Here is a 23825-nt window from a genome sequence, read left to right as displayed (position 1 = left end):
ATGAAGGTAGATAGGAACCACGTACTATACTCCCATGAACATAGGAACAGTATTTGTGCAATATCACTGTAAGGGTTATTGGTTTTCCTAATTATGCTATTAGGGCTTCCTCCCTATGGCAGGAGAAACAGTGGAGAATATTTCAAGATGTGAAGAAAAATAATCTTGATTTTATAGACAATTAAGTTGAACAGATTAGAACGGCTACATGATGCACTCCAAATCAATGATGAGATGTGACCACTTCTCACTGTCACTATTGCCACTACCCTGGTCCAAAGCCACAGTCATCTCTCACTTGGATAATTTCAACAGCCTCTTAACACACTGCCCTGCTTACACCCTTGCTCTTACCCCAAACTCGAGAATATTCTCAATGCAGCAGTTGAAGCAATCCAGTTAAAACATAATTTGAATCAACTAAGTCTTCTGCTCAAAACCTCTGATGGCTTCCCATCTTACTCAGAGTAAAAGCCAGACTCCATACTGTGACCTGCAGAGCCCTACCTTCTAACCCTCCATCATCTCAGTCCCCACTCCCTAGCCCCCTTCCTCTGCTTCAGCCTCCCAGCTCTCCGGACGCTCCTTGAACACCCAGCCAGTGTCCACGTCAGGACCTTTACACGGTTTGCTTTCCTCTCTCCTTGAAATGCTTTGTCCACATCTCTTTCCATGGATCACTCCTTCCCTTGCTTCTTTCAGGTTTAAAAAAAAATTCTCTTATTTAGACCGTCCATGGCTATCCTAAGATTTTAATCTTTCTGCACAATATTTCATATCCTTCTTATTTTTCATTTTTATTTTTAAACTCTAGCATTTATCAGTACCTAACATATTACAGATTTACTGATTTGTCTTTCTTAGTGTCTGCTGACCCCACTGGAATATAAGTCTAAAAGGGCAAGGATTGATCGATTTTTCTTTTTTTTTTTGTCTGATTTGTTCATGGCTCTGTCTTTACAGTCTAGAAGAATGCCTGGCACAGAATAGGTGCTTACTAAATATTTGATGAATGAATGAGTGACTACTACCTCTTACCACTTTAGCACCTCCCTCGAAGCAAGCCAGGAAGAGTCTACGGCTGGTCTAGATAGTACCTGAGATTCCTAAAGCATTCAGATACTCTGAAAAATAGGCTTTGATTACTTAATTGTCTTACTTCATAACAGAGAACATACCTTTTTATGAATACAGTATTACAATAGATTCCACAGTCTGTAATTTCCATTATCATGATATTGGGGAAGGGGGAGTATTCATAATCACCGCAGCAGGTGATATTTGGACTCAGCTATGAAATTCACGAGGAGCATCAAACTTATTATGAACCTAAGTAAGAAAACAATCCTAGGAGAAGCACATTCGAGAGAGATTCTATAACTTACTTGGAGATTCACTATTTTTACAGGTTTCCTCTTCGTTTGGTGCTTCCTCCTCCTCTTCTTCTGGGTCATCGGTGTCTCCTGACTCATCACTGTCTTCCACCCATTTCCCTGGCATCAGTCCTGCTGAATCATAGGAGTTGCAGAGAGGACCCACAATGTGTGAGATGAAGGATTCCTGAAGGTTGGCCAACTGAGGAGCAGAACGGTCCATGAAAGGGCTTATTGGTAACCCGAGGCTGGCCTCTTCATCACCCTAGAAATAGGAATGTAGCAGGAACAGTTAACTAGAAAGGCAAACGACAAGGAAAGTGTAAAATACAAATATAGTCACCATTCCCTTGGCATCTAAAATTTGCAAATATGCAAGAACCCAGGCATACGTGTGAACTCTTTCTTTCCTGGACTGCTAAGAGATTTTCCCCACATTACTAAGATTCCTATCGGACTGCTTTGCTGCCATTTACCAGTTTGGTAATCTTGAGGGTTTGGTTTTTGACCAAGGGGAAATACAAGAAATGGTTTAATGTCTAAGTAGATGACCTTTCTCATGACACTAGTCATTGTTCCTTATATTAGAGTATAAGTTAGAATATAAATGCAATGCTGAATATAAAAGGCAATGCTGGATATAAACATCCAACAAACAGATAATCTATCATGTTTTCCTTTTGTTTTGCCTTGGCTGCCAGGAATTTTAAAGTAACTTATTCCTCAATTAAAGTTGCTACCTCAACCCGGCTTTGGGTTGAATTATGTCTTCTGTGATTATATAGTTTCTGATATTCTTATTTATGTTTAACAGTACTACTGTATAAGTGTTTACTTTGAACTGATTCATTTCTAGAAAAAAAAAATCAGATTGTAAACCAGAAGTTACCTAGCAACATTAATGAAGGAATTATACCAAAATATCAACAATGATTATGCCTATGTAGCGGAATTATTATAACTGGATTTTCTCTTTCCTTTACATTTTTTCTATATTCAGTATTTCAGGATTGATTATGAATTTATTCCAAGGAAAGGCAATACCTTATTTTCTAGAAAGCACAAACATTTATTTTAAATATAAGTCCTATCTATAATGCTCAAAAAAGTTCTTTCTAATCTTTAACAGTGTCCAGGGAAAGGCGATGCATTACTTAATACTTGCAAATAACTTTATCTTAGAGTTTTTATGCTTACAGTTTAGTCCAATTTTTGTCATTTTTTTAATCCTCTGATTAAAATTGGCCAGTGCCTTTTCTGATGGCAGCATGAATATGCAATAGACTGATCACGCTTCAGCTTTTGGAAGCTTTAGGGAATTTATGAGCTGCCTCAATATGGATTAAGAGAAATAGTTAAGTTAGTTACCTGTTCATAAAATTCATTGACAATACCCTCTGTCCACTGAAGATGGAGCTCTTTAAACTTAGCTGGCCCATTGATATCAGCCAACTTTATACACATTTGACAAACCAGCAGACGATCATTTTCATTGGTCCAATCTATTCCAACTTCATCATTCACCTGTTTGAGGGACAAAGTTAAAATGGGTTCTGATGCAATGAAAGCAAAAGTTAAACAGGAGAATAAACAACAGAATATTGATTGTCTTCCTACCATGTGCAGGTTAGAATGCCAAGTAACGAGAAACATCTCAGCTGTTTCAAATAATGTTATTGGCTTAAATAAATTAATAGTAAAATAGATCACCAAAAAAAAGTAAAATAACAAATGATGGATAATTATTAATTATTCAATTAATTGAAAAGAAATGCTATTTAATATTAACATAGGTTTTAAATTACTATTAAAATAATGTGGCTACAAATAAGAAATTTTGAGTTAATATTTGGGCATTTATGTTTGAGGTACGAAATTCTGCTTCAGGTTTTTGACCTTTACTACTGCCAGGTAATTTCTGTTAGCATTCCACGGAGATGAGAGCAAATTAAATCAAACAGAAACACAACGATAGTTAGAATTCTATTATTTCTCTGTAGTGCAAAGTATAATCTATACTGACAGCACCTCAACGTATCAGGTTTCCAGGTTAGGACCAATGCCTAAATATCGGCTTCTGGTTAAACATTTCATTGCCTCTCATTTTCACATTTGACATATATGAGGTGACAGCAGTGAGTTCAACACTTTGATTCCATGACTTCTTTCAATGTGGCCAGAAAATGAAGACTGGTACAAATCTAGTTACCTTGGCATTAAATTTGGCTACGAAGTCAAAGTGTTTCTTCAGGTCAGTGGCCAAAATTGCTTCAATGACAAGGAAACGGAAATGCTTAAATTCCACATGGTCAAGGTTAACTAAGAAGTTATATTCCGGCCGGGACATGAAAAGATTCCACGCAGCAGCTGCATGATGGTTCTCCAAAACTGAACGATCGTTATAGAGCACCGCCTAGGCAAAGACGAGAGTGAAGAGTTCAACTTTTTAAATTAAAAAACAAAAATAAATGAGAATATGCAAAGCTTTTGGAATCCGCTTTTATCAGGGAACACAGGAATGTAATCTCGTGGCAGCCGGTTATTAAGAAGCACTTACTGCTGTACATTGTTTACTTTTCTGGGTTAAATTTCCTTTTTTGTAAGATAAAGTTCATTTCCTTGAAACGTTATTTCATTTCCTTGACACTTTATTTCAGATTCTTGCAATTGAAGGGCTTAGAGTTAGCTTTTATCAGATTATTATTATTATTTTGCAGGGCACAGGAATTTAACCATTAAAATATGCAAATATACTAATATTCCTAAGAAGTAACTCAGTTACTTCCCACATCTAGAATGACTGACTTCCTTTTAGTTAAATACATATAACTAATACAGAGGAATGGAATCCCTGAGAAGCCCATAATTCAAAAGATTCTTACCCCACAATCAGCCATAGGAAATATCACCCCCTGTCTACTAATTGAAAGTATACAGTAAATATCTACTTGTTTGAAATTCTCTAGTAATGCTGAGGGATGCTGCAAAGGAAAAGGAAGTTGCCTAAAAAATGCTTGGAGACTAGTGTGGTAGATTTAGATGGAGGGGAAAAAAGGTATAAGGACAAAAAAGACCAAGGACATGAAAATTGATATTTTATGAATATTAATAAATATTAATTTATCATTGCTTGCTGATCCGTAATCATTAATCACAGTGGAGAGGCTGGGAATAGGTTGTGTCGTGAGATACCAAGTGAGGCAACTGAAAATGCATGTGTGTGTAGGAAAATTGAATGGTATATGGTGTTGGCAAAAGGATTTGCTTATCTTTAGGGAAAATATACTCTGGTGTATGAACGGCACAGTGAAAGAAATTACAGTAAGCAGTGAGGGAAAAAATCAGGATATTTGTATTGTATACAGATTGGAAGAAAATTCTAGACTAGTTATAAGAGAGGGTGTGGAAATGGAGGAGAATGGGGAAAAAGACAAAAAGCAAACGTGACCAAAAAAAAAAAAAAAAAAAATACTGGACCAGATTGGCCTCTAGATCCTCCAGAAAGAAAAACAAGATCTTGGGATCTTTAGTAACATGGGTCCAGCTGGTTAAATCAAGGAGAAGCTTATTAAATTTAATTATATAGATGGAGTTGCCTAAATACTTAGTGATTAATATTGGACTTTAATTTACATGCCAAGATGAACTTCTTTAAAGTTACTGTTTTTGGAGTACTATGTTCAGGTAAAAAATTTCCCTTAAGTGAATGAAATAAATTGATTTTTAATTCTTCCTAACCAATAAAAATACCATAAGAATAGTAATTGTTATAATGAATATATCTCAAAGGAATAGGATTTATATCCAGAGGAGCCTTACATTCTTAATAGTCTTAAATTTATATCCAAAGAAACCTTTAATTCTTAAATTAGAGAACCAAGAAAGATTTGGTTCTCTAATCTTTTCAGAAAGAAACTTTTGTATAGGTCAGATTTTCTCTGTTGGGGAAGTTCATTAACATGAATTCAAGCGGTTTTTCTTCCTAAGAAAATTGAGAAGGGATCCCCATGGGTGATAAAGTTGCATATGCACCATTGATGACTTAGAACAAACCATGATACCTTTTCAAAATGAGCATGGTCTCTAAGAATTTTATCTCAGGGCTAAATATAAACAGGCACCACGTGAATATGAGCTAAAGTGAAAGTCAGATTTATCAAATTAATTTTCTAAAGAGAAATCTCAAAATTGAATTATTTCCCCTGATCAAAATTGAAAGATTTACCTGAGGGGCACTAGTTGCAACCAGGAAAGCATTAGTCCTTCCCGGGTGATCAAAATCATGCATGGCTGCAGCCACATACAGGGCCATCAACTCCAAGGCAGGGATATTTCCAGACAAACATCCGTATTTATCATCTGGCACGTTACACATTTTTGAGAATACATATCCCATATGTCCATGTGTAAACCCACTGTCAGAATCTGAGAAGAGACAATGAAGATAATAGAGCTTTTAAGAAAGTATTAAACTGATATCATTTGTCTTGATTTCCTTTTTAAAAAAAACACTCTTCTGTTCCCATAATTTACAAGGGAGCACAGAGGGACTTCATACGTACCTGAATCGCTTGCTGATCCGTGATCATTAATCACAGTTGAGAGGCCGGGAATAGGTTGTGTCGTAAGATACCAAACAGCGTGTAAGACATCGGTGGCATGGATTCTGTTATGGTCTGTAACCAATGCAAAGGAACAGTCATTCATCTGTGAACGCCGGGGTCCGAGGACCAAGAGTGCCACCTACTGGATAAAGAGTTTAGTCCTCCCATTTTAATACCCCAGTGAAAGACAGCCAAATATTCTAGGACAAATACTCTGTGATTACTCTTCCATTCCTCGGTAACATCGAGAGTAACAAGAAAAAAATACAGCAATAACGTTCATTACACATAAAGATGTCTGAAATGAAAAAAAATCTGTCTAGAGTCTACCAGAAACCTAACATATGTAGGAAATGCACTCTCTGAATCCACTGTGATGTTTACCCTTGTTCTTATTCCCATGTTCCTGTATAAAACTACACAGAGGACTGGAATAAAAGACCCATGATATACTTAACCTAGATCAGACCAATGGTCTATACCACCCAGTATTTCATCTCTGATAAATAGCATCTAAATATAATTTGTGAACTGAACATAGTATTTTTCTTCTGTATCAAACGTAAAACACTGTAATAAAACGAATCACACATTTTTTATATGTATACTAAATCCACAAAGCAAAAGCAAAAGCAAAATCGATACTGTTCTCTGATCTAGAAATTCTAACTTGGGAATAAAGTTCTAGGAAATACCTAAAGAGGAAAAATTAAAACCTCTTTGTATAATAGTGTAGGGAGTTGAGCCATTCCGAAGAGTAAAAGCTAAGGGGGAACCAAATCTCCTAGTTATAATGTCATTACCATGGGAAGGGGGTCCTATTTTCACATGTGCAGTTCAGCTTCTAGGGAACCATGACCAAAGGCCCACTGTGCTCTTGGCTCACCTTTCTCTGTGCAATTTTCCCATGTTTTCCTCTTGTTTATCTGGCCTTTCAAAATACTTCATTGATTGGTATGCTTTACCCTAAATATGCTATCTTTACACATTTTATTCCTAATGACCAACCATGATACAGTTTCCTTCTCTAATGTAATAGATTACATCTCTGAATAATACTCAACAGATGAGAAGCAAAAACAGAAGAGAACAAGCAGAATGATAGTGGGAATTTGAGAGAAACACCTGTTCCCTGGTCGGGGAAGAATGAAGAAACTATGACATCTGTGGTGTTGGTGGCACACAGGAGAACGCGGGAAGACGATGCCTATGTTCCTACATTTCTGGAACTATTAGGAGTCAGTCTTTAAGCTAAATCTTGGGTGAACACTCCAGGAACTCACTGAGGGGCTGTGAGGTCTTTAGTGGATGTCTTCAGAAGAGCTTTGAGAAGCAGACCTCCTAGGCTCCCCAGGGGTCAACAGCAAAACCTGTTCACAGTCATTGCCAGAGGTGAATGCGGATATTACCTAGTTTCCAAAGAACAATTTTATTCAAACTGGAGTCTCTATTTCTGTATATGGACTATCTCAAGTGATTTAAGACAATTACATTTTATGTCTATATCTGTGCCATGTACGAAGTTGATCACGGTAGAAGTTTCTCGATCTACGACAGATCTTTGTCTCTGCTCTGACATTTACTACCTGTGTTACTGAGTGAGTGACTTAAAACTTTAAGTCTCATTTCCTTATCTTAAAAATAGGGAGACAATAATAGTGCCTATTTCATAGTCCAATTGTGAGAATTACAGAAGGGAACCTATTTTAAAGTGGCTGGTATATAGTAAGCTTGCCATTGATGTAAATATCATTCACATAAAATACATGATTGCTCTTAAAACAAGATGACAGATTAGCACAGATGACCTGTTTTCTTTCAAAATCAATGCTGGGTTTGTAAGAATAGAATTGAAGAGCTAAAATAAAAACTATGCTAAGCCCTGGGCGAGGGAGAAGGCAGTGATGACCTGGTAGAGGAAGAATATGCAGCCTGGTCAGAGAGTGTCTGGGGCTATGCTGGGAGGGAGCTCCTGGGTTAAGTTCTTTTCCCTTGTGGCAAGCTGGGAAGATTACTGTGTGGATGTAATTACCATTACCATTGCAAGTCAGGGAAACCTGCGCTTGTGCCCAGTATCACAAGGGTGGGTGGGTGTTAGTATCAGGGTGCTGGCCGAGCCTCTTTGGGGTGAGAAATAGACAATACCACGTACAGGTGAACTTGTTGCTCTTGAGTTATCCTGCTTCCTGCCCTGTTCCTCACCCCAAGGTCCAGGTCCAGAAGGTTTGATAGGTAAGTTTTATAAACTTGCAATGAACAATTGAAATGATTTAGTGCTGAAAATGTACAAACAAGAAAGCGGCCAAACACATTTTATACGTCTAGTATCATCTTATAAAACTTTTTTTCTTTAAACATTTTTGGTGTTTTAGAGATTAGTATCATCTTGATTAAAAAACTAGGGAAAGACAGTATACAGGAAAGAAAAATTCCTCCTTTTACTTTTGAGTATAGGTTCAAAAGTACTAAATAAAACAATAGCTAACAAAGCCTAACTCCATTTAAATACATACATATATTTATAGATGATAGAGATACAGTTTGGCAGGTGTAGCTCTAAAATAATTATGTTGTCACTATCACTTAAGTAGGATGGAAAAACCATCTGTCTTTAAGTAGTCATTAACATGTTTGTTCAACAAATATTTACTTCGCACGTACTATGGGCAAATACTGTGTCAAGTGCTGGTATCACTGTTGCTCTTGCCGTTAATTCTCTGGGGACCAGCTCAGGAGCAAAGACACCCAGGAAAGATGCTAGCTCGGTCAACACAGAGGATTGACGAGTTTCTGTAGGACATACAAATATGCTCAGAGCGCTCCTTTTCTGGCCCTGGAAGGCAACTGACAGGGCTAAGAAATGATATCAGAGCTCTTCTTATTTTGTCATTATTATTCTCATCCTCTTCCTTCATCTCTGCATTTTGGACAAATCCCTTAATAATTCTCTCATCCACCAGGCAACCTCCCCTGCCTTTTTGACAACACATAAACACACATGCATGCACTAACACATCACCCGCCCTATGCTTTCCCAGAGCCTGCCCATCCCCTCTGCTGTCTTCATACACTTGTTTTCTCAGTTTTTCCTTATGCCTCAAGCAGCGGGTTGAAGCGAGCTGGTATGGAAGGCTGGGGTTGTATGTAAAAGTTATAGATTTTTTAGACCTAAATTTATAGATTTTCCATTGAAAATTCTCTATGTGCCTTTTCACCAAAGGGTGAGGGAAAAGTCTTAATACTAAAGAACAGAAATGAGACTTGAAATACTTTTTTTTCTTTGGAATGTAGCTAACACTGTGATAATTCTGCCCTTCTAGCTTGTTCCACGTCAACTCCGTATCTAGCTTTAAAACTGGTGGGCACATCACATATAGCTTAATCGAACTGAACTAAACTAAGTTGAGCCAAGACTATTCTCATGGCTGCCATTAAACAGTACATGGTGGTGGGATGAATTGGGAGATTGGGATTGACATATATACACTAATATGTATAAAATGGATAACTAATAAGAACCTGCTGTATAAACAAAATAAATAAAATAAAATGTAAAAATTCAAAAAAATTTTTTTAAACAAATAAATAGTACATGATTGTAGGTATTTCTGAAGCATTATCTCCACTTCTCAAACTTGACTAATGAGAATGAGAGGTGCTAGGAAGAATATATTTTAGAGATGAAAGTCTTTGTAAATAGAAAATGCTCTGTTAAGAGTAACTTTGAATCCATGAATGAATATGACCTAACAATTTATCATCTTTACTAGCCAAAAATGCCCAACTGAAAGGGACTACGAAAAATATCAAACATTATTTTCTCTCTGTGCGATTGAATATAAATTATAATTTATCCTAATCTTTTTTGAACAAATATATTTTTGGTATTACATTTCTATCAGTGAGTTGTCTATATTTATAATTTTACCCACAGCTGCTCCATGAAATTATCTGTCTATATCTATCTATAGAATCTATCTCATTTTTAAATCTATTAATAGATTTTTCAAATTTTAGTAAGGGTTCTGGGTACAAACTTAAAAGCTTTCATACCTTCCCTCTTGGAAACTGTTAAACTTGGAACTATAATAAAAATTTAGTTTCTAATATTTTAGCTCACTATCATAGTAAAGCTAATCTAACCCCACTTTGGTTTCCCTTTGGCTTTTTTCATTTAGTTGTGTGGGTTTATACAGAGATATTAGAAATACAGTTCTCTATGAGTAGATGTTAAATTAGTAGACATACAACAAATTTTTGCACATGTAAATTTTAAATAATGATAAACAAAGCTCTTAATAGATGTCCATACTAGTCTGAATTTACAACCCTACAACATGCAAGGTATTATTATTTAAAAGTGATCATCAATTAAAACTTTTTTCTCTGAGAAGATATAAATAAATTCTCTTTATGGGAAGTGTCTGGGACTTCTAACAGAACAAGTAAAGTTATGATAACAATTCTTTTCACCTGGAATGAAGAACCTGATATTTCAGGAAAAATATCTGTTTACTTGTAACATATAAATATGTAATAATATAAAAATGAATAATAAAATTTGGAACCTGAAAACTTCTTTTTACACTTAAATAAATACTGGTCAAAGTTCTCTCTGAGTTAATGGTATACTATCTAGAGAAAAGTTAGTAGTTGTATCAATTTGAACTCAATGGAACTTGGCAATAGCTGATTATATCACTAAAATATATTTTGAAATATATTAATTTGTAAATTTATTCTGATACTAGCTGTTCTTTAGTGTTTGCAGTGGCTTCCTTTCTTGTAAAAGCTTATTTATGCAATTCCTTAACCTTTGAGAAATCACTAACACTTAGCTCAATCCCTGGCATCCAACCAGGGTGGGCCCTGGGAATGTGGTATTAAGAAATCAAGGCTTATCTTGAAATCCTTTCAAACTACCCCTTTTTCATATTTCTTTCCCCACTTCCATGGCCCCATCGGCCAGACTTTCCCACAGCACCCAGCGCTCTTAAGTTCCTCTCTCTACTCCCGCTGTCCTATTTTGTCTGCATTTGGTTCCATATTCTCCAACAAATCTCACTTGTAGATTTAATTCTTCATTCTCCTTTTCTATCACACAATTTGTAGATTCAGTAACTCATTCCTCATTTCTAACTCCTCATTCATAACTCATTCCTATCACACATCAACAGTGCATTTTCATCTTAATGTATCATGTGGATGGCATTTTGAAAACCAACATCTTAATAATGGATCACTTGGTTAATGCACTACCCTGCCCCTTTCTGAAAACACTTGTGTTCTAGTCTCCATATAATTTTTATTTAACTTCAGCTCCTTGCAACTACAAACAGACATGGGATTCTAAAGTCCAAGGTATATAAAAGCAAATTTAAAACTTAAAGGTTAAAACACAATTTAAGTAACGCACACTCCAGGCAATATATTGATACTATTTATTTTTTGCGGTACACGGGCCTCTCACTGTTGTGGCCTCTCCCGTTGCGGAGCACAGGCTCTGGACGCGCAGGCTCAGCGGCCATAGCTCACGGGCCCAGCCGCTCCACAGCATGTGGGATCTTCCCAGACCGGGGCACGAACCCGTGTCCCCTGCATCGGCAGGCGGACTCTCAACCACTGCGCCACCAGGGAAGCCCCTATTGATACTATTTTGACTAGTTTTCTTTCTGTGCATTTACTTCCTAAAAGAGCTACATGATTTTGGTACATTTTTTATTAGATTTACGGACATTTTCTCCAGTTCCATTTATTTTGTAGCATGTAGGACAATGCTACTTACATGTTCTGATGATAATCTGAAATGCTACATATTGAAAATTTAATATCTCTTCTGTGTTCCAATTCCTCATGATTATAAATGACAAACTTATTCTCACAATATTCAAAGTTCAGAAGTTTGAACCCTGGTTGTGTTCTTTCTTTGGTCTTCACATTTATCTTGATTTTTAAAATGTTCCTAGTAATTTCTCTACAACCACTTCCAGATGTCTCTCCTATTTTATTAATTAGACCATCATCCTCCTGCCCCTCTACTCCCAGCCAGGTTTATCTTATACTGAAAAACTTGAATAGTTAGTGATTTAACTCTGTGGATGCCAGAATAAAGGTTGAGAATTCACCCAATGAGGGAGGTATATTATAAAATGAGCAATAAATTTAACATTTAATTATTTAGCACACAATTAAATTGGAGTTACTACGGGCAAGGTACTATTTTAACCCCTTTAGAATTATTACATCATTTTATCCTCATAACAATCCTATGAAGCAGCCATTATGATCCCCATTTTACAGATTAAGAAATGAGGCAAGGGCTTCCCTGGTGGCACAGTGGTTGAGAGTCCGCCTGCCGATGCAGGGGACACGGGTTCGTGCCCCGGTCCGGGAAGATCCCGCATGCCGCGGAGCAGCTGGGCCCGTGAGCCGTGGCCGCTGAGCCTGCGCGTCCGGAGCCTGTGCTCCACAGCGGGAGAGGCCACAACGGTGAGAGGCCCGCGTACCGCAAAAAAAAAAAAAAAAAAAAAAAAAGAAATGAGGCCCATTGAGATTAAGTAACACCCAGGGTCTCCAACAGCTGATAGGTAAAGGGATCAGAATTCTAACATAAACTATTATCTCCTAATCACTATACCGTGTGGCCATACAGGGTATTTTCAATGTGTAATTCTGTGCCAGTAGCTAATAATTCAATACCCCATTACCCATAACAAATTCAATGGATTTTAAAAGTATTAATTCTTGTACTTACAAGGAATTTCCCTGTAGCCAATCTCCAAAGCATGAAAATAATTCATAAATTCCCTAACTGGAATTTTAAAAGCTTCAAAGAGACCCATGTCTTCAAAAAGTCTGTATGATACCTGTGAAAGAAAAAGACAAAGCCTTACAAAACATCCCTCAATGTGTATTAGATGTAAAGAGAAAAATGGAGAAAAAAGTATACATTCCATCAACCATATTAATGTACTGCCCGTAGAGACACTTACTGGGAACAATAAATAGATATTGAAGACCTCCATGTCCTAGCCCTTGTAGTCCCTGATAAAGGGTATATAATCTATTTTTAAAGGTAGAAACATAAAACCCAAGAAACAGCCAACCAAAAAATCCAGTATACACTCTAGAAACATATCAAGGTACTAAATTGCATGTGATATCAGTAATAAGAGAATAATACTGAGTAAACTGCTAATTGTATAATATATAAGTGCTAAATAAAGAATGAGAGAAAGCTTTAATTCGGACTAATTTTATAAATTAAAAAAAAAAGCTTTCTAGAAGATAAAGGATTCAGAGTTGTGCCTTAGTGAAGAATAAGAGGACAGAATTATGAGAGAGAAAAGGTTGCCTTGGTTGAAATACATAGAGAAGAAAGATTTCTAATCCACTATGAATAAAAATGTTTAAACTACATTTCCTCAATTGTCTTCTTTCTCCTTTGAATATCTGTTCTCCTTCCAATTACTTTCATAGCTCTGGAGATTCAAATCAAGTAAATAGCTCTGGATGTAATTGGCATATTTGATATGCAAATGAGGGAGAAAGAAAAACATGAAAAAGGCACAGAAGAAGGTAATGGGGAGAGAAACGGTTATTCACATGGCAGAATGGAGTACAGCACCATTTAAAGTGGCCTCACTTTATGTCACAAACGCACAGTACTGGTTATAATTCAGGAGACTCTAAGAAAGAATTATTCATCCTTTTTGTTATTTGCATTCCTTCTTAAAATTCTCTTGAAATATTTCTTCTAAATCTTTGATATAATACTTCATGGTTACTTTTCTATTTTTTGTTATTGACTTTAATCTGTTCAAATTCACTAATATTTTTTAATTAGATATTTAATGTTCATCAGTTACATATATTATGTATGTATTTGTGTACATCTATACACAGGTATATATAACTAAAAAAGTGATTTATTCATTCAGCATATGTCTTTTGAGTGCCTACTCTAAGACAGTTTTCCATCTACAAGGCATATATATAGATGAACAAAACAATGAAGTTTTCCTTAAAAGAGCTTATGGTCTAGCAGGGTAGGGCAGTAAACCATAGACATAATTAGTAAGGTATACACTATGACTGAAAGTGATGTTATATGAAAAGAGAAAAAGGGAAGCAGGGATGGAGGTTCAGAGTGCAAGGGAGGACATGGCAATTGCTGTTTTAAATATGGTGGTTAGAAGAGGCACATTCAGGTGACTTTGAGCAAATAATTGAAGGAGATGCAGAGTGAGGTACAGGGATATCTGAGGAAAGAGTTTTCTAAGCAGAGGAAAAAGACAGAGCAAAAGCCCCGAGGTATGTTTGCTATACTCAAGAAACAGCAAGAAGACCAACATGGCTAAAACAGAGTGAATGAAGACAGGAGTAAAATTTAAGTTAGTAACTGTAGAGTGGTACTGTGTGGGTTGCGATCTTGCTGTTTGACAGCCAGATTGATCATTATGAGGACTTTTACACTGAGAGAAGTATGGGGCCTTTGAAGAGATTGGAGCAGGGAAGTGTCTTAATTTATTTAACTTAAGTTCTAAAAGGAGCACTGTGGCTGCCCATTGGGAACAGAGTACGTATAGTATATGTGCTTTTTTCACTCTGAATGGCAAGTATATTTAATTTTTCCCTTTTTTCTGTGTTACATAAAATCTCCACCTCCTCTCTTTAAAAATGTAACAGAAAGTTAAGTTTGTGGTTTCTGTCATATTTCAAGCTATTCTTCTTTTAGTTATCTTCTGCATACTATTGCTTTAAACTATATTTGAGTTCTTGTTTGTAAATACCCAGTGGATTTAACTATGCATGTTACTTCAATAAAAATTATTTATAACAATAACAGCAGCTGCAGCTGTTGACATATATATGTGTGTGTGTATATATATATATGGCATTTAATATGTGTGATGCCTGCTCTAAGCAGTTTACATATATTAATTATTTATATTAATTCATCCAAAGAGCATCTTATGAGATAGATACTGTTAATTACTAACATTTGAAATCAGAAGACACTAAGGCACAGAGAAGTCGAATGACTTGTAAAAGATCACACAGTTGACACATTATCAGACCAGAATTCAAGCGGTGTGCTCTTAACTGCTCCAAATTCTACCACCATTATTTGAAAAGCAATACTGTTAGGATTGCAAATGACTAAAGTTTCCTATTATTCTCTTAAAACATCTGAAAGATGAATTGAAAAATTAAGACAAGATATTTTAGAGTATGATTTTAAAATAGGAGAATTTTCACCAAGAAGCTGTTAAAAATCAACGGCCACTGATCCAAACTCGTGAGTAAAGGAAAGTCACTGTTAACTGGGTAAATACTGGTAACCAAAAAAGGTAAATACTCTTCCAAAATCTGAATGATGTCCTTTTAAATTTGTTAAAATAAACATGATAATCATCAAAAACGTAGGCAGTATGTTAAGGCTGAGAAAACATTTCCATTGCACATATGTCTCTTTAAAAGTCTTTTGAAGTGAGACTTTTTCTGTGTAGTCTCAGCCAAAAGGTGATTTCTTGGAATGTTGAAGTTAATTCATTTCAGCTGTCCTGAAGTCTCACTAAAGTGCAAAAAAATATGCCTTTACACAGTGAAAATTTCATGTTTTTTGTGTTTATAAACTCAAATCAAAGAAAAAAAACCCACAGCAAGGCAAATAAAGTTGTCTTTTCTCAAAGTTCAGTGTTTTGTATTTTGGAAAAATAAACAGTGACATAGTAAGGACCATACAGTTATGTATTTAGTTTTGAAAGATAACTGGGAAAAAAGATACAAAAATCTAATTGTTAATTATATCTAATCTTTCTATTGTCTACTTGTATTCACAACTTTTAGAAAACATTTTGTGGCAAAACTGGTTAAGTTGCACCCTCCCGCCCCACCATCCCCATTCACAGAACTCCAAGGGGGTTAGGTACCTGCAATGTTACTTGGTACAGTCACTTGTTCTGTAAAACCAACTGCTATAATAACCACTTTCTACTTTCTCAGACTCTCCATTCTGAGAGTTTGCAAATATAATAAATAAATGCATTTTATGAGGGGCTGAAAAGGATTTGAAATGAAGGTAAAAAGCCTGGACTTCCGATATACAGATATATCAAATCCTGTGTCCAATATGACTTTAGATGAACAGTATATTTTAAGTCTCAGTTTTTTCTTCTATCAACTAGAGATTTAAAGAAATACCTGCATCCAAGTTACTCTGAAGATTAAGTTGTAAAGTTTTGGGAAGTCTGTGACACATACATCAAATACAAAACAATGTGAGATTTTTCTCTCCATCCCAGGGAACACACTCTCCAGTAGAAGAGAAAGAAGACTTCCTGGCCCACTGCCACATCTCCTTGTGGCACCATTACAGGCATATTTCCAGGTGAAATCACTCCCTCAGAGTTCTGGTATGCAATGAGTTTCAGAGAGTAGGATACAAAACCTCCCTGGAAAAGCCCCAAGGCATGAGGCAGAGGTGGACTGGATAAAACAGCTACCCTTAAACATGCCCTCAAGATCAGCGAGCATAAAAGATGCTGAAGGTGCTGCTCAGCACTGAGGAGAAAGAAAGAGAAGAAAACTGGGACTATTAATTTTCAAAAACATGCGTGGACCTTGAGGATAGTTTGCCAAGTGAAATAAGTCAGAAAGAGAAAGACAAATACCGTAAAATGATTTTACGTGTATGTGGAATATCACAAACAAACAAAATGAATGAACAAACCACAAAAAAACAAACATGTCGACATAGAGAACAGAGTAGTGATGGGAGAGGACAAAAAGGTAAAGGGGGTCAACTGTGCGGTGACAGATGGAAGCTACATTTTTGGTGGTGAGCACATGGTAGGATCTACTGAAGAAGAAATACAATGTGCACGTGAAACTTGTATAATATCATAAACCAATGTTACATTAATAAAAAAAATGTTTTCACAAAAAAAAGAAAGGGGTAGTATCTCTTAGTCAAAGTGCAAGGGCTGCCACTCTGGTTCTCAACGTGTTCATGGTGAGAACAGAGTCCAGTAGAGGCAACAACCGCGTGTTATGGAAACTGTAATTATTTTGCGCTTCACAAGCCATCTGTCATTTGAGCATACTTCTTCTGTAGGTAGCAAGTCATTATTTTGACACGTATCTAATTTCCCTGTTGGAATGGGAGTTCCTTTAAGGCAGGGACACATCTTTCTTCTTGGAGACTAGCCTAGCACTTCATGTTTGAGGAACTGAAGAGCAAGGGAAAAGCCCGCTCTATCTTCTTCCTTCAAACCTTCACGGATCAGGAACCCTCACCCCAAAGTTCTACACTCATACTTGCTCCGAGGTCTGAAGAAAGCCTGTCTTCACTGCATGGAGTAGAAATCAGTCCAACAAGTGATTTCTTTTCTAGTGTTTTGCAGGGAAGGGTTAGAGGCTCCAGTAAATGTGGGTCCTGAATTCTCACCTAAATCTGATATTAACAAACCTGATAGTCTTTAGTATATTTGCTGTGATATTTCTTCAATCTGTAAGAACTCACCTAAAATATTTTAAGATAAGCTGATAAATATTATTCCATCATCTCCATTAATTAAGAGTTTTGATAGGGGCTCAATAATAGAGCAAATCCATTTTGTTTCGTTTTATTTATTGAGAACAAACATGTTCAAATTCTTAATTTCTGTATGTTTTCTTTCTCCTTCAGAGAAACAAAACGTTTCTTTATTTGGGAAACCTTGAAAGTAGCTGAGCTTAAGGGAAAAAAAGGCTCGTTATGCAGTAATAGTTCGTATTCTATATTTCTTGTGATACCTAAAGGTGTTTTCCATATTAAAATACAAAGAACTCTAATGTGTTTCTCACAGCACTGGAGGAAACACACTACTGCATAATATCTTATTTTTGATAAGGCGTAAGCACTATACTATTCAAAAGTTAAAAAAAAATAGTCATTGGAAATAATCACAGACAATAAATTAGTGTTTATAAGTTGGCAGCTTTCTTCTTGTGAGGGCTTGGGTCAGCTTTTCTTTTGCTGAATTCTATGAATTTAGATCACTTCTCTATCTTGCTTGTGTATCCCTGCCCCCTCCATTTTGTCTTAGAAAATACATAATATTTTAATTGCAGAACATGATATTCTACTCACTTGAAGTTCTAATTTTTTTTGTTATCCCACCAGCAAGGAATCTACAGAGTGTTGGGTACTGAAATTTCCTTTCTCCACCTAATATTCACCACTGATGTTAAGTATGTACAGAGATTTAAACAAACAAGGAATTTTTTTTTACATTTATAGTCATAAGTATGAATGCATTTCTTACCTGACTAAGAATACGGCCACATTTTCTTCCTATTTTCTCCACCAAATCAAATATTGGAAAATTCCAAGTATTTAGCTGCTCCATAATTGAGTCCAAGTTATCCATGACAAGAGGTTCAGGAGCAAGAATTGGTTTGTCCTGTAATGAAGATAACAATATTTTAACAGTGTGCAGTTTTTCTACAAAGCAATTTGCTCCTTCTTTGGTAAATTCAATTCAGCAATGGAGGTTACTTGAAATAAATGACTTTAGGGTGAATGAGTGGTCTTCAAAAAAAAAAAAAATCAAAACATCGACCCCCAAGGTAAGGAGAAAAGGTCTTAATGCTGTTTCAGACCATGAATTTTACATTATTAAGTGCCTGCCTATTCCTGGTTCATACACACTATGGAAAAATTAGATGTTTCTTTCATAAATTAACATAACTGCTTTTTAGTCTTCTGTGGAGTTCTTAAATAAAGATTCAAGTACTTCAGAACACTGAAATTGTATGCAAACTTAGCTCTATATTTTTACGTAAGTTTTTCTGAGGATTCCTGGCTTATATTGAACTCTCAAAAGAAACATGAGGGGCTTCTCTGGTGGCGCAGTGGTTGAGAATCTGCCTGCTAATGCAGGGAACACGGGTTCGATCCCTGGTCTGGGATGATCCCACATGCCGTGGAGCAACTAGGCCTATGAGCCACAACTACTGAGCCTGCGCATCTGGAGCCTGTGCTCCGCAACGAGAGAGGCCACGATAGTGAGAGGCCCGCGCGCAATGAAGAGTGGCCCCGCTCGCCACTAGGGAAAGCCCTGGCACAGAAATGAAGACGCAACACAGCAAAAATAAATAAATAAATAAATAAAAAGAAACACGAGTGTGGAGGGGGAGTAAATCACCCCTACTCTAATTGGTCCAATTCATATTACTGCTTCAAAATCAGCATTAATCCTGTAGAGTTACAATTACTACAATTTTCAGGGATTTTAATTTAATTCATGTGATCCATGGTTTCCAAAAAGCACACACTGTATATATGAGAAAACATTTTTATAACTGGTCCCAAATGAAGACATTCTTAAGAGTTTATTTACCAAAAAAATAGAAAATAATGAGGATAAGGAGACATATACGTTATTTTATTTATCTATTTATTTATTTTTTCGGTACGCGGGCCTTTCACTGTTGTGGCCTCTCCCGTTGCGGAGCACAGGCTCCGGACGCGCAGGCTCAGCGGCCATGGCTCACGGGCCCAGCCGCTCTGCGGCATGTGGGACCTTCCCGGACTGGGGCACGAACCCGTGTCCCCTGCATCGGCAGGCGGACTCTCAACCACTGCGCCACCAGGAAAGCCCCATATACGTTATTTTATCTGACAATCTCTTTGATTTAAAAGTATAAATGGTAAATCAGGTAAAAGAAAAACGATAAGAGCAGCAATTGATAATCACATGACAGTCAACTATTTTCTACCATTGCTGCCTCCTCCAAACTAACCAGACTCAAATGTATGCTTTTATCCTCTTTAAGTGGATCTTTTTAAACACACAAAATACATCATCATTAAAAGGTGTTTTAATGGGTAGCAAGTGTCAATGTAAACCTGGTTTAATTTAACAAGGAAAATAAATATTGGCTCACTTTCTAAATCAAGGAGGTACTAGAGAAGAACTAACAGAAGCCCTACGATAACTAATATATTTCATTTTGATTGCTTGATATTTATAAAATATTATTTTACTGATTGAAATAATTCATTTTCCTATGCACATTTACATTTTTAGATTGGGTTAGGAAATATCTGTAATCAGTTGTGGAGATGAATACTTCTGTTCTTAGTCACTAAATAATAGGACCGTTAAGATACCAGTAAGACTTGGATAGAGAAAAATTGTGTTGATCCATATACGGAGGGCTATAATACATGTATAACCCAAGTGACACACATCTTCAAACCTAATGATTCAGGGATCTATTTCTAAGCCAATTCCTGTCATAGAAACCAATTTCTCAAGTAAATGAATGAGTTAAGTGATGGGGGGCTACCAGGAATATCATGGCCTCAGGAGTATAGGTGCTGCAAGGTGATGTCTTCCTCAGAGGCTCTCTGGGGCATTCAGTCTCATCTTCGTTCTGTACAATATCACTGCTATCACTGTTGTTATTGGTTTCATAATCAGAGGTAACTTGAGTGGTGTCATCTGCAGTTAAAAGAGAACAGCCTATTATGAAAGTTGCAAAGGAAAAAGGGGGTCCCATTTAAGTGAATATTCCTAAAATGCACATGATCGATATAGTGTTTACGGAAATACTGCTTTCATGAGCTTACACACCAAGAATATAGGATTATAGGGCGGGACAAAGCACACATTTTTTAAACCCTGTAAAAGAGATGGCGTTATGATCTGTGATTTATAGGACATTCAAGAATTCCTCAATAATAATGCTCAGATCAGCAGTTCCGACCTTTTAAAAATCCTTTGACTTTCAAGTTACACCTTTTTTTTAATTGAAGTATAGTTGATTTACAATGCTGCGTTAGTTTCTGGTGTACAGCAAAGTGATTTGGTTAGACGTGTAGACATTTTCTTTTTCAATTCTTTTCCATTATGGTTTATTACAGGATATTGAATATAGTTCCCCGTGCTATACAGTAAAACCTTGTTGTTTATCCATCTTATATATAGTAGTGTATATCTGCTAATCCTGAACTCCTAATTTATCCCTCCCCACTTTGGTAACTTATGGTTCCCCCTTTGGTAACCATAAGTTTGTGTTCTATATCTGTGAGTCTGTTTCTGTTTTGTAAATGACTTCATGTGTATCATATAAAATCCTAGGACTCTATATTTCTTTTTCCTTTATCCATGCCCCAACACACTAAACCACCTAGTAGCTAACTAGAACCTTACCTCTAGAATGGGCACATGGGTGGGAGAAATTGAGTTGACACCCAAGAACAAAGTGGTCTGTAGAACATACCAGCCACGGCATGTGCTAAAGAGCATGGCGGGTCCTACGTATCCAATCTCGATTCCTAGAGATCTGTGCTCTCTTCCGTCTCTCCACGTATCTTCCACTGCACTCAGCACTAAACTGTGCTAACCAAAGGATCAGTCAGGTAATATCAAGTGTCTGAAGAACATGCTTCCGGGGTAAAGGCCTCAGGAAGCTTCTCTAGCTGAATAAAGTGCCTGAATGAAGTTTATGGAGTGCTTGCTATGTGCCAGATACTACGGAAAGCACTTTATTTGTACTAACACATTGACTCCTCTGAGGCAGGTTTCATTGTGTTACTATTATCCTCACTCTGCAGATAGGAAACTGAGGCACAGAAAGGCTAAGTAAATTGCCCAGGAGCATAGAGCTGGTAAATTCTGTCACCAGAATTGAACTCATGAAGTCTGACCCAAGTTCCTATACTCCTGATGAAGCCTAGCTTTTTTTTCTCTCCTGTTTATTGCTTTCCATGGCCTACAAAATCTTTGCCTTTCCCTAACTCACAAAGATACCTGCCTGTGTTTTTTTTCAGAAGTTTTATTGCTTTAGCTTTTACAGTTAGGTCTGTGCTCTATCTCAGAATAATGTTTCATATGGTGTGAAGTAGGGAGTGAGATTCATTTTTTTTCCAGCCCTACTAGATTGAAAAATTGGATCTTGGTTGAAAGTTCAATGACTGTGTAGGTGTGGGTCTAATGTGGGGCTTTCTATTCTGTTCCATTTGATTCTATTTGCCAGCACTACACTTAAGCCAGCACTACCCTTTGTCCATTCCTGTGGTTTAAGTCTTGAAGTCAGGAGACATATATCCTCTAACTTTGTTCTCCTTCTTCAAGATTGCTTTGGATAGTCTAGGTCTGTCATATGTCCTCATATTGCTGGTGAATAATGGCTTTTGTTATGTAGCCTGTTCCAATCAGGAGTATTTTGTAGGACGTTTCCAAGGACCCATCTTTCTCCCATCTTTCTCATGCAACAGCTTTCTAGGTTAGAATCAGACACAGTCTGAAAGTGTAACTGACAAGTTTCAATCCCAGAATTTGCAGCCAAATGAAGAAGCACACTCAAAGGCCACAGCTCTGCAGGAGACCAAAGGTGATAAGGAAACACTCCCCTTATTCTATCAGCATCAATAGAGTGAGAGATGAGGGACATAGAGAAGGGAATATCCTCACTTCAGAGAGCTACAATATCAGATAAGTCTACAATATCAGGTAACTCTCAGAACACAGAACTCTCTTTTTGATTTTTCCTTGCCTATGTCCCTGGACCTTTGTCCATTGCCACAGCACACCATTCTCGTGGGCAAATAATTAATATTTATTGAGTACCTATCTAGAAATTCTGGAGCAGATAATTAAGAAACATTCTTAGGTCACTCTATTATCCTAAAGTCTAAAGTTCATGAAAGCCATTTTTTTCTACCTTGCAAACTTTCAGCAAACTTGATTTTGATAGCAAGTCCCGAGGATTGCATCAATAAAAATAAAATAATAATTATTACAGTAATTATGGCAGCAAACACTACTTACAGTGACACAGATACTATAATAAGTGCTTTATGTGCTTTAGTAATTTAATTCTCACAATAATCCTGTTTGGTAGGTACCGTTTTTATCTCCATTCTACAGATGAAGGAACCGAGAAACAGAGATTACAGGTGAGTCAGAAGTTGAATCAGGATATAAACCAGGCTCCAATGCCTATTTTTCTGAACCTCTGTGTAATACTGCCTCAAGGAAAAAGTAAGTTTTCTTCCCTAAGTTTACAGTGATCTAAGCAGGGTCATTTCTCAGGGTGTGCAATGGAGATCTCCACAGAGCACCCTAAAATAGATGACCCTCCAATGTCCAAGATAAAATAACATTTCTGTAGAGTTCTATACATTATATAAAAAGGCCTATCATTTCAAAAATATAGTCATTTGTGTGTAGATGTATAGAAACATTTTGGACAGCTTTGCATCAAAATTTAACCTATGATTAACTCTAGGTAGTAGGATTATGGACGATTTTGATTTTCTTCATTGTCTTTTTAAATTTGTAATCTAAAAAATCAAAAACATATGTTACCTTTTTGATCAGAAAAAAAATCAAGTAAAGCAATTTCCAATTTGAGGAACAGAATCCAATAAAGAATTACCAGTTCTGTTTGGTGTCCGAATGGCTGCCCCACTTCTCTCCAGGGGCCCATCAGCAGGAGTCCCTTGGGAATATGGTCTGCCACAGCTGAGAAATAATGGAACAGCTGTAAGTAGGTCCTTTTCAGAAAATCGTAGACACACCATGTATGCATACGTTTAGATAAGTAACAATAATCAAATATTTCTATATTCTACTTATTCGTTTGATGGAAAGAAATCATTTTGTTTTATACATGGATGTTGATATGTAGGATGCTGGTTTTTTGTGTGTGTGTGTGTGGGGAGGAGAGTGTGCTGTGTCAATACAAAGGATCAAAAACTCTGTTCACCTCTCCTGCTCCTCCGTGGTCTAGACCATACCTGAGGTGAAACTACTGGCAATATTTTGTTTTACATTATTTAGAGAATCCT

At 36.7% G+C, this 23825-nt stretch overlaps 1 protein-coding gene and 1 long non-coding RNA gene across 9 annotated transcripts in view; one reads left to right on the top strand and one right to left on the bottom strand.

The window, feature by feature from the left end:
- LOC132433534 (uncharacterized) overlaps nucleotides 1–1494 on the top strand; it is a 134214-nt gene extending 132720 nt beyond the window's left edge. Inside the window, exon 3 of the long non-coding RNA XR_009521160.1 lies at nucleotides 1409–1494. This is a non-coding gene — a long non-coding RNA (uncharacterized lncRNA). The remainder of the gene's footprint in view (nucleotides 1–1408) is intronic.
- PDE3A (phosphodiesterase 3A) overlaps nucleotides 1–23825 on the bottom strand; it is an 842956-nt gene that overhangs the window by 10460 nt on the left and 808671 nt on the right. For all 8 annotated transcript variants that reach the window (XM_060024385.1, XM_060024386.1, XM_060024388.1 and 5 more), the window contains 9 exons: nucleotides 23414–23499; nucleotides 20318–20472; nucleotides 18289–18426; nucleotides 12732–12843; nucleotides 5936–6049; nucleotides 5599–5798; nucleotides 3583–3786; nucleotides 2742–2897; nucleotides 1386–1638 (listed from right to left, as the gene is read on the bottom strand). In XM_060024385.1, the coding sequence (XP_059880368.1) occupies nucleotides 1386–1638; nucleotides 2742–2897; nucleotides 3583–3786; nucleotides 5599–5798; nucleotides 5936–6049; nucleotides 12732–12843; nucleotides 18289–18426; nucleotides 20318–20472; nucleotides 23414–23499 (1418 nt within the window). The remainder of the gene's footprint in view (nucleotides 1–1385; nucleotides 1639–2741; nucleotides 2898–3582; nucleotides 3787–5598; nucleotides 5799–5935; nucleotides 6050–12731; nucleotides 12844–18288; nucleotides 18427–20317; nucleotides 20473–23413; nucleotides 23500–23825) is intronic.

Source organism: Delphinus delphis, chromosome 11, assembly GCF_949987515.2.
Source record: "Delphinus delphis chromosome 11, mDelDel1.2, whole genome shotgun sequence".
Lineage (NCBI taxonomy): Eukaryota > Metazoa > Chordata > Mammalia > Artiodactyla > Delphinidae > Delphinus > Delphinus delphis.
The sequence above is the reverse complement of the archived record's forward strand: the minus strand, read 5'-3'. Positions and strand labels throughout refer to the sequence as shown.